A 16,559-nucleotide genomic window follows, 5' to 3' on the forward strand; every position below is an offset into this window, starting at 1 on the left:
ATAATCATCATCATCAGACCTGGTTTTGATTTCAATTTATTTACAACATGGCAGTTTGTTAAACCGACCTTAGAAAGAAAGGGGAAACAGGTTTTACATTTTATTAAGTTCATATATCCACACATTAAAAATCTAAGTTATAAAACCTTGCTAGTAACCTAGAGTAACAGTCCATTGAGGCACAATAGTTAGTTTCAACACATCCTAGCCAAATGCAACATCAAATCTGTATCAATCAGAACACTCGGGTAGCAGCAATGCTTGCATTTATGTGAGATGCTTAGGTCATATTAAGTTGTAGCATAATCATCACTGTCATTAGAAGAATTTAAAACCATTAACAGGCCTGTGTGTCTGACCACTATAGCACTTCTTATTATGGACACTTTATATATAAAGCCTCCTTTGTGATGAAATGTGAATTGTTGAGAAGGAAATTTGAAAGTTTAGGTCACAGTAGTAAAATTAGAAGAATACTACAACTCTAAAGTTTTAACCTAACATTTTCAATTTCCATCAACATTCCTGGTTAATTAATACCTCATATACATGTACATGGTTTAGGGAAAGTTCTGTATTCGCAACGTACATCTTTGTTCAGAAAATTCAAGGCTTCGCAGGGAGGTGGACTATAAAGAATAAAATGAATACAAGCTTTATATGAAACTATTCTGTACCAAACTGTGCCAAGAATCTATATAGTCTATGGTTAGGGCAGCTATCCGTTGGTTCTAGTTGGACAGTTGTAACCGATATCCAGCCTAGAAGGCTTTATTTGTTTTTAACAGTGTTGCAATGTAACCAGATCCTCTAAGAAAAACACTAGAAGTTTATTTTTATTGCATTTTTTTTTTTTTAAATAATTTGAGTCTTTTTGGTACCACTAAACACTGCACGATTAAACTTTACTAGTTGATCAAATTGTGAGTGTCACAAAATTAATTGATAATCGAAGCTTACATGTCTAAGCAGCTGCAAGTGTAAAAGTGGATTTCATAGACACCCCTGTAAAAAATGGCAGGGGTACAGGGGTTCCATCTTTGTAGCTTGCAGCAGAAATGGATACATTCAGTTTGTATTTGCATTATGCACACACTGCTGTTTATTCCTCCATTTCCAGGAAGGTTTAGAATACAATCTATAGGATTTACCCACAGCCTATTTTAGAATGATTTCTGCAAAACTTTACAATGTTGGGAATTGCATCACAACTGCTACCCTGTCATGTACATTTTATACACTGCAGGGCAGAAATAACTTAAAGCCTGTGAATAAGATTTTCTTCCAATAGACGGGTACATTTCAGAGGGCAGTATTCTTCACATTTATCGCCAAACAGCAAGAAGAATGAGTGTTTAACCCCTTAAGGACACATGACATGTGTGACATGTCATGATTCCATTTTATTCCAGAAGTTTGGTCCTTAAGGGGTTAAGAGCATAGATCAATCAACCCTGGCCCTCTGTATAAAATGTCAATTGCTCTGCTGAAAGTTAGGACCAATGACTAAATCCAGAACATGACACTATTGGTAGTTGTAGGGCAGCAGTTGTATGACCATGACATCCTAGAAATCTAGCTCATGCGGAATATGTTCTTAAAGGTTGTTGTTCTCCCTGTGCGTCACCAGTGCTCTATAGAGCTGCTTTAGGAGGCAGTAAAGTAAAAATAAACGTGAACAGTGCTTGGTCAGATTGTCATAATTTTACATAGAGATTATATTACCAGAAGCCGGAAGACATAAAGACAGCCACAGTGCGTCTGTTGGCTAGCACAACGTAAAGTTTAAACACTGCCATTAATTTTTCGTTTCTTTCAAAGATCACTGTAGACCAGTGGTTTTGTTCTCTGTACGTCTTGAAAGATGCACTATTAACCCTTCCTAAGTACAGTTACCACAATCATTTTGCTTTGAAATATCAACATAGCTAAATGTATTCTAATTCGATTTTCTAATTTTGCGTCATGATTTATCTGACCTAAAAGTTTATGACCTCTTTGACACTTTCACAATCTACTAAAAAAAAACAAATAAATTGGCCCAAATTTGACCGCACAAGTCTTTGGTTAGTAAATAAACCCCACAGTCTACACATGGCCTTCTTCTGTTGATAAATGTCTTGGTGGAATGGAAGCGTAGCTTATTACCAATAATAAAATGATGCTGGATGTTTCCAATTCTTGTCCGTACAGTGTTAGACTAATGAAACATTATTACAACAATTTGAAACACAGCTCATATTTGGCCTTGGGGGACCTAGCATATCGGAGTAGGATACGGTGGTAGAAAAACATCTTGCAAAAAATTACAATGGAATTATGGAAATTGAACTTAAAATTTGTAGTTTGTCTAGTTTCACATACAATCTTCAGATCTTAGATTTGTTAAAGGGACTCTCCAGTGCCAGGAAAACAAATCTGTTTACCTGGCACTGCAGGATCCTGCGGTGCCCCTCTCCCTCCCACCCCCATCCCATATTGCAGAATGGGTTAAAACCCCTTTAGTGACTTACCTGAATCCAGCGCAGATGTCCCTTGGCGCTGGATCAGGTTCTGCCCACGCTCCTCCCCCACCGATGTCTGCCGCGCATTAGACCTCCCCCTAGAAAAGCATTATTCAATGCTTTCCTATGGGGATTTCGGCGACGCTGGAGGTCCTCATGTTTTAAGAACACGGAAGTCCCTCTAGTGCCTGTCTTTTAGACAGCCACTAGAGGAGGACTTAACCCTGCAAGGTAATTATTGCAGTTTATAAAAACTGCAATAATTACACTTGCAGGATTAAGGGTGATGGGGATTGGCATCCAGACCACTCCAATGGGCAGAAGTGGTCTGGGTGTCCCTTTAAGTTAATATGCATTTATATGACAGATGTTTTTAAATAGAATGAGCAGTGACTTCGAAGTGGCTGAGGCAGGTAAGAGTACCAAAATTATAGCTTACATATACCAACTAACTCTGCACTATTTACATACTTTAATTTAAAATGTGTTTTAAAGGCACTTCTACATCTACATTTCTCTATAATTTATTATATCTACAGCAGGGGTTAACAGTGCACAGCAGGTTTAAATTGTGTGGATTGAAGGCAGTACCAAATAGGCGAAGTCTTATTCCATAAAAGGAACTTTCCTGTTGGCTGAACTGGTAAATAGACATTTAGCCCTTGTATAAAATAAGACTGGTTAATAAACTAAACACTAAAATGATGGAGATACCTGTTCATCAGCTTCTATATGAAGCTTCATATAAATTAGGCAACAATGAATTTTAGGCAAAAATGGGAAAAATAGTCAACTATTTTGACCTCAAATTTGCAATTGTCCAGTTCCACAAATAACTGGCAAGAATATTTATTTTAGAGTGTTAATTGTCAGGCATTCAAAGGGACTTTCAAATTTTAGGTTTAAAAAAAATAAATAAAAGCCAGTTTGAAAACATTTACTTAGACAAATTTAGCAGTTTGGAAAAAATGAAATTCACTTTGAACACCTTACAACTCACACTATAACCTTGCATGATTTTACTGTACATCATTCACTTCTAACATCTCAAAAACTAATAACTTAATTAGTAACTTGATTGGATAATTGACTCCTACTCATTAGTAAAAAAAAAAAAAAAAAAATACATCCATACATGTAACATGCTGCAGTTTGAACTCTAGAAAACAAACAAAAGATTCTACAAAACACTTGCTTGGACCTATAAACAAACTACTGTACATCCCAGTTAGAGGTGGAACATGCATTGCTTGACCCAGGGAATGCAAATGTAACGGTTTATCAAAGTATTTCGGGAGTGAAGGAGCACCTCCACATAGACCAACAAAACAATATTATCTCATATCTGTTAACTCAAAAGGTGATATCAATTCACACATTTTACATGATTTGCACTAGACTACTTTGGAGTACGGCTTGTTCCTTTCCTATTCCTATAGCAGGAAGAGGTCTGTCCACAAAAAAAAAAAAAAAAAGAAGGGGGTTTACCCGATTATTAGTGGCCAGATTAAAGTACCATTTTCTGTATTGACCCTACATCACAGGAATAAACTACAACTTTCCAGGGAGTTCTATTGTCTTTGTACCAAAAATATCTGTGGATACTTTATAGGAGCAGCTTTTTCTAGGACAGGAAAACTTGGGCTTGCCAAGCTCCAGGCAGCACACCCCATTTGTACTTTAAGAATTAAAGAGTGGCTTCATAGTACAAAAAAGAAAAGAAAAAAAGAATGCTATGTGGAACTGCACAGGTAACACACCCACATACCAACAAAAATGTTATTTTTTTCCAACTAACACAACATGATATGTTGTGTATGCAGCAGAATCAATTACATTTTAGTTTGTATGCAAAAAGAGGTGGGGACATCAGTGTACGGCTAGGAGAAAAAAAAATATTTGCAGCACTTGGCCTTTACTATTTAAAATTACACTCGTGGATAAGGCAAGAATACCCATGTCCACGTTTCAGTCCTCCGTTGCAAGCGTTTCAGTGGACAGCCATATTTTGGCTCCATTTAAAAACTTGCTTAAGGGTGTTCCCATTATACTTCGGCGGCATAAATTCCCAACAGGAGTAAAAGGGAACGATGAGGAGAGAAAGTCCATGCTTCCAAAATTACTTTGTAACCCGTCGGCTTTGAAAAACATTCGGCTTTGTTCTTGCTCAGGGGAAGTGGCTTTGGAAAGAGGGTAACTTCTATACTGGCGCAGTCTAGTTTGCAGCGTTTCAATCTCATCTGCAAGTATGGATATTTTTTGAAAAGCCGTAATAAATCCTCCATGGTTAATTTGCGCTTCTGGAATCCAACGCAAGTAACAGAGTTTCCATAGCTTTATGGTTGGCCCAAGCAGGTGGGGAAGAATCACCCCGTGCAGGTCTGTTGGCTTAGAAAACCAATCTTTAAAATACTGTTCTAATCCACTGATCTGGCTCCCTGAAATCTGCTGCACAGATTCAGGCCTCAGCTTGAGTATTAGGGAATTCCTGCGTGGAATCAGCTCTTGTTGTAGAACAATCCCATTTTTCAAAGGCTGTGGCATGCCACGTAACGTAGAACTGTAGTTTTTCTGGGTGAAAGAGAGAAAAAACATGTTAAGGAGATTTAGCTATTAAACACAAAATAGGAAACTAAATGGTGAGATCCTAGCATGGCTCCCAACTTCTTGCAAATGTGGGTGCCTTTCTAATTTTAGAAATGTTTGAGATACCCTTGTACTATTTTTTAGGGCCCTGGTCTCTCAGGCCAGTGGTAATTGATCCCTAGCCATCTTGGTCTCTCTTTGTATCTAAACTTATATCCTCCCACTGTTCTCCACTCCTCTCTTCCATCACTGTCCCATTATTACCCCCACCTATTTCACCTTTGTCTTCATTGCACTCATCTTACATTAAATGGTGTACGACAAGGCGCAAAATAAATTTGATATGCGACTAGAACCTGAAATATGGTCTTGCATGGTTTATTACAGTGGGCTGGTTACATAAGACCTGTTTGGTCAAGGCAATTGGCATATAATGCAGTGCAACAAAGGGGCACAAGAGGATTCGGTGCCACTTGTCTTGTGTTACCATATTGCCAAGGTCCTGGCATGTTATCACACTAAAATACAGTTTTTCCTAAAACTGCCATGGTTCCACACAATTCCAATCTGCTGGCCCCTATAGGTTTAGTTTTAATACTATATTGAATTTTACCTTTGACCTTTTAAAAGACTTCAAAGCTCCATTCTGAACATTGGGTACACTCTTTCCAATGTACAAAGGATTGTTAAACAGAGCTCTGTCTTTTGCTGAAAACTGTAATGACCAGTCCCAAACGGCAGGAAATCTCAGGCCTTTCTCATCTCCCAGTTGGATATTCTTAGCAATCGCAAACTCCTAAGTAATAAAACATAAAGAACATCAGCAATGAACTGCTTTAAATCTAAATCTATTCATTTAGCAACATATATACAGTATCAAACTGACAATACTTTACAAAGACTTAAATACAGACTATTTTACAAATAGACACTTAGTGGCACACTCCAGACAGACACTGATTGATGTAAGAGAATGTAAATATAATTATATATATATTGAAGGGGTAGGAACAGCACCGTAAGCTACAGCTCTTCAAACATTCAACAATCTGCAGTCACCACTCCTTGATATCTAAAACGATGACTCTTAAACGACCCAGCAAATTAACTTAACATCCTGAGTAAGTCTGAGGGCTCACGGAATCAATGCAACTGCCGCCTGCCTTCTTGCCAACTTATTAAGACGTTTTTATTGGCATTAATAGTTAAAGGAACACTAATGGGAACTTAAATTAGGTGCTTTACTTTCTTTATAATCGACTACTGCAAACCCCCCTCTTTGGTTTTATGTATAAATATAAAATAACTGATGAAATTAGTATCTTTAAATATTATTTATGTAACAATCATCGACAATGGACACCCAGTCGCTACAATAACGGGATCCATATGTGTTGGAAGCCCCGGGTAGACATAGAAATTGCTGTACCTGAAAATCACTTAAGGTGAAGTGTGACTTTCATACACTCGCTATGGTCTCAAGAATAGATTTTTGTTATTTATAAAAAAAAAAAAAATAAACCTTACCATAAAATGTAATAATGTGGGTTAATCAAATTTGTATTCATTTCTATGTAAATATGTTTCAGAAACAACTGGAAGAAGCTTTATAGACAGACAGACACACACACACACACACACACAGAAATTACACCTTGAATCACAAAATGTTACAGGAAGTTACAAGAACGTTTTTACCCTACACTATTCCAGACATGTATTAAGACAACTGGGAGACATTGGGGAAAGCTTCATTTATCATACAAGAAAAACTGCTGGGCCAATCCAGTCTCTGTTTTATGTCGCTGAAGATTACATTGTAACAAAACATCCAAGTCTATTTCTGCACAAAGTGATAAACTGCACCGTAGATTTCCTCTTCAATGTATAAACATTTTCTACTGTTTTCAGAAATAGGAATTATTGCTCGTGTGAATTTTAAACGGCTGTTCATTAATTTTAATAGCTCCAATTAAAACGAATCCCTGGCCATTACTCACAGTGCTTTGCTGAACACGCTGGTGCGGAGAGTTAAACAGGAATGTTCCAAACAAGGAGATGCGGGTGCTGTCATGTAACACAGTTAAGTAGGTTTCAGTGAACTGGAAAGCCGCTGGGTATTGCTGAAGCAGCTGCCAAACACAGTCCAGGAATAGCACAAACAAGGGACACTTTGGGAAGAAAAACACATGTGTTAGGTTAAGTCAGATTTCTACATGTATCCAATCCACAGAGAATTCCAAGCAAGTCCTTTAAGTAAAAGTATAATTCTGATACGTTTTTCTATAAGTTCATAACATCAACGATGTGGGAGTCCGAAAAGCACAAGTCCATTTAACTTGAATGGAAGAATTTCAGGCAAATAAATTAATATTGCAGTAGCATGTAATATGGTTTGATGGAATCATACACACACACTGTGACCACTTTATTAAAAAAATCTTTCCAATACAAAGTGAGACTCCCCATTATCCCAGAGCAGCCTTACAGATTCTGGTCACTGATTCAACAAGGTCTTTGACACATTCCTTAGAGATAGTGATACAGGTTGGCATTATAGAATCACATGATTGCTGCAGATTTGCCAGCTGTTCATTCATGCAGAAAATCTCCTGTTCTCCCACATCCTGAAGGTGCTCTATTGGCCTGTGATCTGAAGACCGTTGAGGTCAGTGGAGTATGTTAAACTCATTGTGAGGTTCATGGAACCAACTTGAGATGGAGAGTACTTGACGTTGTGCGTTATCTAACCGGAACAAGCCATTGGAATACCAAGGCAAACTTATTTAAACAATGGTATTGGGTTTGATAAAAATGTTCCCCGCGCCATTACTCCACCACCAGCCTGTACAGTTGGTACAAAGCAGTGAAAAACCCACGCTTTATGACATATTGTCACCCTATCATCTGCATGTCTAAACAGAAATCAATATTTGTCAGATCGGACCATGTGTTTTTATAATTTTTTACGTCCAGTGCCGGTGTCCAAAGTAGCCTTGGTTTTCTTTCCTGGTCTGACAAGTAGAATCGCTATGATGTTCTGCTGTAGCCCATTCACATCAAGATGCAGCGTGTTGAGCACTCAGTGATGAATAAGCATAGGGCCAATGGCACTGTTTTGATGCAGGATTATTTCTCTAACTGTAGTTGTTTTCTGTAAGCTTAAACCACTCCTGTGATTCTCCTTTGAGCTTTTTTACTGCTTTTTCACGCTAAGAACTGCTGTTTACCAGATGTTTTTTCCTCAATATTCTCTAAACTTAAAAAACTTTTTAGCATAAAAATACCTCAGGGGTGATACCTCTCTCTCTCTGTCCAATCTCAGTGCAGTTTGTAGCACACAGCACACTGGCAGAGAAACGTGATGTGGGGTTAGGGGAGGGGGGAGTGGCAAGACAAATAACAGTGAAGCGACACAAAACACATTTTAACAAAATTCAGTAGTTATACATGGTGCCAAAAGACAATTTTGACCCAGGTTCCAAATACCATAGTTACTCCTCTGACATTGTGTCGTTGGAATAGAAGAATTTACAATTGGCCTATTGAGTCAGGTTTTCCATATTTTTATATGTAAAACAAAAAGTATGGATCCTTTTTAAGTGGCCAAACATTTCCACCTCTAAAGTTCATTATATTGGTTACAGTACATGAAGGCTATGGGTGCAAAGCAGTCACTCTGGTTTTTGACAATTCCCAGCACTCAAAGTATGGTGTCTCAAGGGTGCATTATGAGGAAGTTACATTTCCAAATTATTTGTCCAAACTATGTACAATAATAAGTGGATTTCCAAACCTTTCAGTGCCACTAAACGGACATTAATTTGGGGTTAATGGCCTTGGGAGTTTATTGACTGGCGTAGATCATGTTAACAGGGATTCAGAGCTGCCAAATTCTGCTTACTCAATATTTTGAATGAATAGTAATAGAGTGAAACCTCCATATTCTGTTATCCTGAGCAGTAGTACCAAGAATCATCTAATTTTCCCCTCAAACCAGAGAAAGTGGTTACTCACTCACAATAAACCTACTATAAAATACCAACTTTCTTATCTATAAATGCACAGTATTGACACATTAAAATAAGCTGTCCTCTGCTGTCCTCCAGCTGAGGGTTATATTTATAGTACCTCTTTATCGGATTTCTTCAAGTGGTTGCACCTATCCAGGAAAGGATACCCAGACATGACCCACTCCTTCTGAATCAGACTCTGAAATCCAACAATAGTCCGGAAGTAAGGGTCCAGCATCAGCTGAATGAGAGAGGCCACCAAGCAACTGAGATCACGACCTTCTTCTTCTACAAAAAAAATGCAACTTTTATAAAGACGCCAATGAGACTATATATCTATATAGATATGCAACTACTTTTTAACTATAAAAAAAAAAAAAAAAAAGGCATAATAAGACAAAATTTCTAATTATCAGCAGTGTACATCTGGTTTGATCGAAACGATGTCAATGCTAGGGGAGGAATAACAGAAAGCAATTTGAACACTCTGTCTTTGTATAACTGCTCCAGACAATGTTTGTTTCTAAGAGAGAAAAAGGGTAGGGTCGCACTCAGCCACAACAATTCAGCCCAGGGTGCCAATGAGCATGGGTCAGCAAAAAACCCCAAGTAATATGTACAAATAGAAAAATCTCAGGCACTCACTGCAATTGTTTGCAGGCAGATTTATTGCAACGTTTCGTCCTGCTAAGGTCTTTATCAAGCAATGTTTGTTTCTAAATGATAAGCCAAAATACACATTTGATACAGTCCATTTGTTGGTTTTATTTTTTTTTTCTTGAAGAAATCTGTTATCCATGCATCTTAGCTAGTAAAATAAACCATCTTGTGTTCCAAATCTGCAGTAAATATGGCTTTCTTGCACCAATTGATGAGTGTCACAAGGAGATGGAAATCGGTGATATTTAAACAGCATGATTGCAATGAATGCCATCCCTTGACAGTTTGAGGGGGGGTTGGCGGGGGAGAAAGAGGCATAGAACAGAGAAAAGTACAGTTCAGGATTGAATGACCAGAAAAGTACCAGTCAGTGTCTGCAGTGCACTGTTAGTCACTTATTAGCTGAAACAAAGGAACGCTGGTAAAATGCTTTGCTACAAACCAAACATGGTAATAACTAACTGTCAGTATGCCAAATGTGCACCCCAGGATAGAGGGGGTAACAGACCTCCTATTTAATAGGGCCATTCTTAACCAGGCACTACACACCTTCCTCACTCCATGCATTTTATAGTTCAGGGTTTCTAATAAAACTATGAGCTAAAATAAACCATATTCTCTCTGGAAATGTCAGCATTAGATTACTATATGTGAATCACTATAATGTGTTAACTATGGTATTCTTCATCTTGTTTTAATGTATACTGAATATTTAAGAATTGACATCAAATGCCAGTTCAGTAAAGGTACAGCCAGGGCACACATTGTATTGGAGGAAATAAAGTGTCTCTTCTCTCCATGCTGATTGACAAATGCAAGGGGCAGAGCTTATATCAACGAATGACAGGGAATCAATGGAGACCGCAGTCATTTCCAGGATAAAAAATAAATAAATAGAGGGGGGTGAATTTCCATAATCTAAATGCATCAGAAATGTCTTGCCTCTATGCCACTTAGAACATATAGATGATTTTGTAAAGTGAAGGAAAAATGCAATCAGCAGTAAGGTTACATGGTTTTATGAGAATAAATCAATAGGAAACTGGAATTATTATCTCAATGAGTCAACCGATGCAAAGATACATGTTACTTTACTTTTTGTCGTCCTTACATCCAACGTAGGAGGGAGTGTCCTTATTTTGGGCCCAAATCCCTCTATTTCTATTTTTTCTCCAAATGTCACTCTTTATTGGAGCTCCATATTGTTGGTGTGTCGGAGTGTATAACAATAAGGAGTCTTTAAACTACGATAAATGTGTTTATCTTATTTACACAGACTGCAATCTATTTTGTTCTTGTTCTAAATTACATTCTAAAATTATTATTATTAGTAAGTCACCTAAAAATGTCAAACAGCCTTGCCCTGGCCATACCTCCACTCACACCCCTAAAATGAACGTGTTCTTTGGCTGTGTGAAGTGTTTGGCTCACGGATTGCCCCTTTAGAACACATGAGCAGATCAGCTAGGTTTAATTCCCACGCCAAGGAATCAAGAAACAGGTTAAACTATGTTAAAACATTGCTCGCCAAGTCACAGAGTACAATATAACATTAGACAGTGCATTTTATCTGCAGGCTAGAAGATTTTTTTAAAGTGGTCAATTATATATAATAGCACATGAATAATTTAGTGATAATTGGAAGAAGGGCCATAAAAATGGTTTTCATTTTTTATGGTCCAAATGGAAAGCATTAGGAAACATTTGATGAAAGGAGGAATATTTGTAATATGAACGTACATTACTGGATATAACAGAGTTCCAGCATTTATATTACTTTAAGTTGAAGATTTGATATCTAAAGTGTGAATAGCTGGGAGTTCAAAGTGAATTTCGAATGCTAGGCTGAAATAGCAGAATAGGATGAATTATGCAGGCCAGCTGTAGAGGTTTTCAATTTGGCCATTTTATCCTAAAATTAGAATTTAAACAATAATTCACACCCACCCCCCCAAACATTATAATTTTATAGAAAGTGTACCTTGAATAACCTCCCAGCAGAAATAGCTGGGGAAAACAAGGAACGACATTCTTCTTAGTATACAAGGATTGAAAACCAAAAATCACTGGGGGGATTGTTCAGCTGTTCCATGAATTAAAAAAAGCAAAAAAAAAAAAAAAAAGCACATGCACACTGAAATTCAAGAAGACAGCTGGACTTCCGTTACCTGGCAAACCATATAGAACAAGTTTGCCAAAATAGCAATGTTCTGACTCAAGCTGGACGTATCTCTGTGGCTCAGAAATTGCAAGAAATGAGTCACAAAGGCTATTATATCAGCATGTCTGAGAGGGGAATCCCTTGCTCATCAGCAAGCTGCGCACAATTTTATTTCCCAATGTATTTACCGATTTGGTCAAAATTAATAACACTTAACCCCTTAAGGACACATGACGACATGTGTGACATGTCATGATTCCCTTTTATTCCAGAAGTTTGGTTCTTAAGGGGTTAAAGGGGAAATGTCACTTCCTAGTGTTTGTAACGTTATGCTTAGATTTGACATTTGTTAAAGGTTTACTCCAAGCACCAAGACCAGTCCAGCGTTTTGAAGTGGTCATGGTGCCAGAAACCTGTATTTGCAGCATTTTGTTACAAAACGCCACACACTCATTCCGGATGAGAGATCCGGCTGGCTAATGTCGATTTTGGCCATATTTCTTTGCACAGACACTCATTCGTGGCGGAGAGATTTTCAGTGATTCATTAAATGGTGTAATTTTAAAAAGGAACTTTTTAATATTAGGTTTACTTATATCTTTAACAATTCTGTATTTGTGAGATGTGAAAAAGTTAAAGAAATCCACTCCTTTCTATTCTGCAACTGGAAGCTTGGCTCCCGATCATTCATTTTTATTATCAGAGATAAAGAATATACAAAGTTTCTATTTCTTCTCTCCATTTGCAAGGTTGGCCTTGGCTTTATCTTACCGGAGCTGAATTAGGATTTAATTCTATATTACAGAATGCAAATTACAAGACAATGAAGCAATTTATGAGCTCTAATCACCTTGTAGGACCACAGATCGTCGTTTGGAATCAAGAACATACACGAGTTCAGCAGCTTGCCTCAGACATTTTCTGTGTGAAAAAGAAGAATATTTGCATTCAGAAAATCATCCTACAGTTGAAGGTTACTAATCACGGTTACCGCTATTCATTATTATCTTTATTGGCTTTATTTTGCGGTGGTGAGTCAGGATACCCTCCAAAGATAAAATGCAGGATGACTAAACAGTGAGAGATTGTTCACAATGAGAAGGAATAAATAAGCAGTTTCAGGGGTTAAAAATAAATTTTGGGGCAACATTTAAAAGGAATAAGCAATCTGCTTATCATAACAACTGAACACTCCGGGGGGGCGGGGCCTAACTAGCATGGAGGACAGACGTGCCTCAACAGAGCTCCTCAGAAAACAGGGCAACTAATGTCGATTTTAGCCCTAAAAAGCCTGAAACTAACGACAAAAATCAACTTACCTGACCCACGACTGGGAAAGGAACCGATACCGTGGTCTTTGACCCATCTGAAGCCTGCAGACAGCGTTAACTGCAACATGAGGCCTAATGCCAACCGGGCGGGAGAGGTGGCCAATCTCCCGGGCCGGGGCCGCAAGATGCAGACACATGACAAGCAAGAGCTCCGTTACTCCCCCCCCCACCCCCCCGGATCGTCGGGGGTGATCGCGGTCCACACCACATGGGAGCACAGAGTAAGGCAACACATACACGCCAACAACTCAGCGCAACACCCGACATGGCAGATGCCACGAGCAACCCTGATCATACAGATCCACATCATAGAACCCTACAAAGGCTGGACGCAATATTTGCCAATTTCTGGCGCAAGCTGGAGGCCAGAACACAGCCACTTGCCTCACAACAGCCAAGAAATTGCCTTCAACACGAAAAGAGGCTCAGCGGGTCGCAACCACCAGGAAGACCTCACCACCGCAGCGGACCTCGCTGCACCACCGACTTCAGCACAAGAGGGACAAGATAAGCTTACCACCGGATGACGGGGGACCCCCCCAGGGTGACCCGAATAGCCCAGCTCACATCGCTCAACGAGCACGCCTACCTGTGCAGAGTGCCGCCCAAGGAAAAACCCTCTCACCTCCTCCACGCTGGCTAACACGGTCTGACGCGCGGACAACTCCAGCAGTGAAGCGGAGCAACGGAGGGCTGAAGCTGTCAGGGCCTACCCTCCGGCTCCGCCGACGCACATCCACGCAGCATCCCGGTAAAAGCAACCCATGCGGGAGCAGAATACGCCACCGGAAAGAGGCAACCTGGGGAGGATGGCGACTGGGGGAGTGGAGCCCAGCAGACTCCGCGGCTGAGGTCGGCAAGGACGTACATCCTCAAGAGACGATGCACAACAGCAGCTGTCCTGCACTGCAGCCCAGCAGAACACAGCACACGGGTGTCGCTGATGCTCTGTCTACAGGTGTAGGGTGAGCACACCTCAGCACAGAACATCTCTCCCCTGCAGCCATGGACTCTAATATTATAAAATCACCTCATTACTGCAGGGAAAGGACAGCTGTAGCCTCACTACCTTCCAATACCAGAGGCATCCAGTGGTAATAGTACTACTAAGCCTACTAGCACTGCTCAACATGTTTATTCTAATGATCCTCAAATGATTGCCTAAGCCTGAACCTAGCTAGCTACACTGTACAACAGGTAGTTTAAATTTCTATGCCTAATCTAGATAACTACATACATGTCAATGTGCATGGCTGTGACATACTTATTACTCATGTTAATCTCACTCACCCCGCTGTCGGTTTGACCAGCCTATATATATGTTCAAGCTCCATGTTACCGACACAATAGTCTGCGCTTGCCTACACTACTGTGCCCATATCTTGAGCCACTACTATTGTTTTACTCAAATACTGACATCTACTATAATGTTACAGTTCTTCGCCTGAGATTCTCAACGTGCTCACACTATACTGACTTTAGCATAGATGAACTAGCAAGGTTACGCATCTAACATCTTTATTTTATTTTACTCTTACAAACGGTTTAGTTAAGCATGCAAAATATAAAAATGTGCGAATCATCATGCCACTGTTTATCTTTTATTACGCTTGTAATACGCTGTCGTGGCGTCCGTGGAAATCTTGTAACCATCTGCACAATCAAAAATAAAGAATAAAAAAAAAAAAAAAAAACTGAACACTCCAGGCGGTATTTGATCCATTATTGCATGCATTACACGACTGCTTTAAAAATATGAAGAAAAAAAATTCAAGAATTTGAATAACTTACATCTTAACAACGTGAGGTATAAAAACAGGACAGCTGGGTGGGAAGGATAGGAAATGAGAGAGGGCAACACTGGGGAGGACTGCAGAAAGGCGTAGAACTCTTAAAAAATGACCATGTTAATCTGCCACGCATGCGCGGCAGACTGGCAGGCTGTCTATCCAGCCTCACCCCGGGCAGTCCATGCTCAGAGCATTGGTGAAGCACACACAGTATAGGATTATTGTTGCACAGCTAGAGAGTGTCTCTAATGTGCTGTAGCATTGATCGGGTACATTTATCCGGGATCCCCACAAGCAGGACACTAGGGAACTAACCCAGGAAGGCGGAACGGAACCACAAATTCAGAACAAGTCCTGCAGATCCCAGAACAGTTGGGAAGTAGGATAATGTCACTGTTCAAATACTTGTGGAATGCAGAGAAAAAATAATGCATTACAATAAATACCTGACAAACTCCAGCCATCGCGTGTTTTCAAGAGACGAATGCCACTTTTCCTCTGTGTCATCAAATGATTCTTAAAAAAAAATAAAACACAAATATATATAAACTTATTTTAATAATGCTCACTCTTTGGAACATGAGACACATTTTTAAAGAGTTACCCTAACCATTTTTCAAAACCTTTTTTTTTATTTTAGAATGCCCTACTGTGCATTATTCGTTAGGTCCCCCCTTAAAAACCTGCAAAAAAAAAAAAAAAAACTAAACGTACATGGATTTTATCACCGGGCTAAGCTCACTGGATTCAATACCCCTTCCGACATCAAAACTCCCTCTCCATGGTCCAATCAAAAGCATTTGGCTGGACTGTTTCACTGGCTCAGAGCGGGTTGGGGAAGGAGGGATGGGTGAACAGATGGAGACCAGTGTTTTAAGCAGAAATGCTGCACCTACAGACTCCTACCAACAAGACCAAGTCTAATCCTAACAAGTACCTGTATTATAAACATTTTAGTACATCACAAAATGTACCAAATTAAAAGGATACCTGGGGTAACCACAAAAGCTATTTGCAATGTGTGTGTTAGTGTTCAACTGGAGTGGATTACAAATAAACAAAATAAATGCCAAATAGATAAAGCCTACTAAACTTAATAATTTCCTTCTTCCTCCAACACATCCCTTTTTACTGTAATAGAACAAATTCATAGGACTTTAGTATATAAAAGCACTTACAGATCCACTGACTACAATCTGCTGTGAATAACGCGTTGATGAAAAGAAAGAGGGGGAAAAAAAATAAATAAATGAAGGAAGTAACACAAAAGATCAGAGACGCTGCCCAGCAACTATTCCCTTTCAACAGACCTCCCAACTGTCCAATACCTTGCAGGACTGGATCGATTTCAGGCTTCTGTCTAGCTGTCCCCAAAGCATGTCCTCGGATGAGCAGAGGGCTGTAAAAGTGCAGAGTGCATGGTTTGTCCTGAACGAAGGGACAGCCAACCTTATTTTAGGTCAGCCTGGTGTGCATTCACTTTTACACCCTTCTTCATGGGTGACCTACCTATT

General features: G+C 39.3%; 1 protein-coding gene across 1 annotated transcript in view; it reads right to left on the reverse strand.

Annotated features, from left to right (window-relative positions):
- Positions 1 to 3,364: 3,364 nt before the first annotated feature.
- Positions 3,365 to 16,559, reverse strand: part of MTMR10 (myotubularin related protein 10) — a 91,585-nt gene continuing 78,390 nt past the window's right edge. Inside the window, exons 11-16 of the mRNA XM_063449145.1 lie at positions 15,492 to 15,561; positions 12,775 to 12,845; positions 9,222 to 9,391; positions 7,091 to 7,261; positions 5,704 to 5,886; positions 3,365 to 5,075 (exon numbers count right to left, since the gene is read on the reverse strand). Coding sequence (XP_063305215.1) covers positions 4,473 to 5,075; positions 5,704 to 5,886; positions 7,091 to 7,261; positions 9,222 to 9,391; positions 12,775 to 12,845; positions 15,492 to 15,561 — 1,268 coding nt within the window. The 3' untranslated portion in view covers positions 3,365 to 4,472. The remainder of the gene's footprint in view (positions 5,076 to 5,703; positions 5,887 to 7,090; positions 7,262 to 9,221; positions 9,392 to 12,774; positions 12,846 to 15,491; positions 15,562 to 16,559) is intronic.

This window comes from Pelobates fuscus, chromosome 3 (genome assembly GCF_036172605.1).
Source record: "Pelobates fuscus isolate aPelFus1 chromosome 3, aPelFus1.pri, whole genome shotgun sequence".
NCBI lineage: Eukaryota > Metazoa > Chordata > Amphibia > Anura > Pelobatidae > Pelobates > Pelobates fuscus.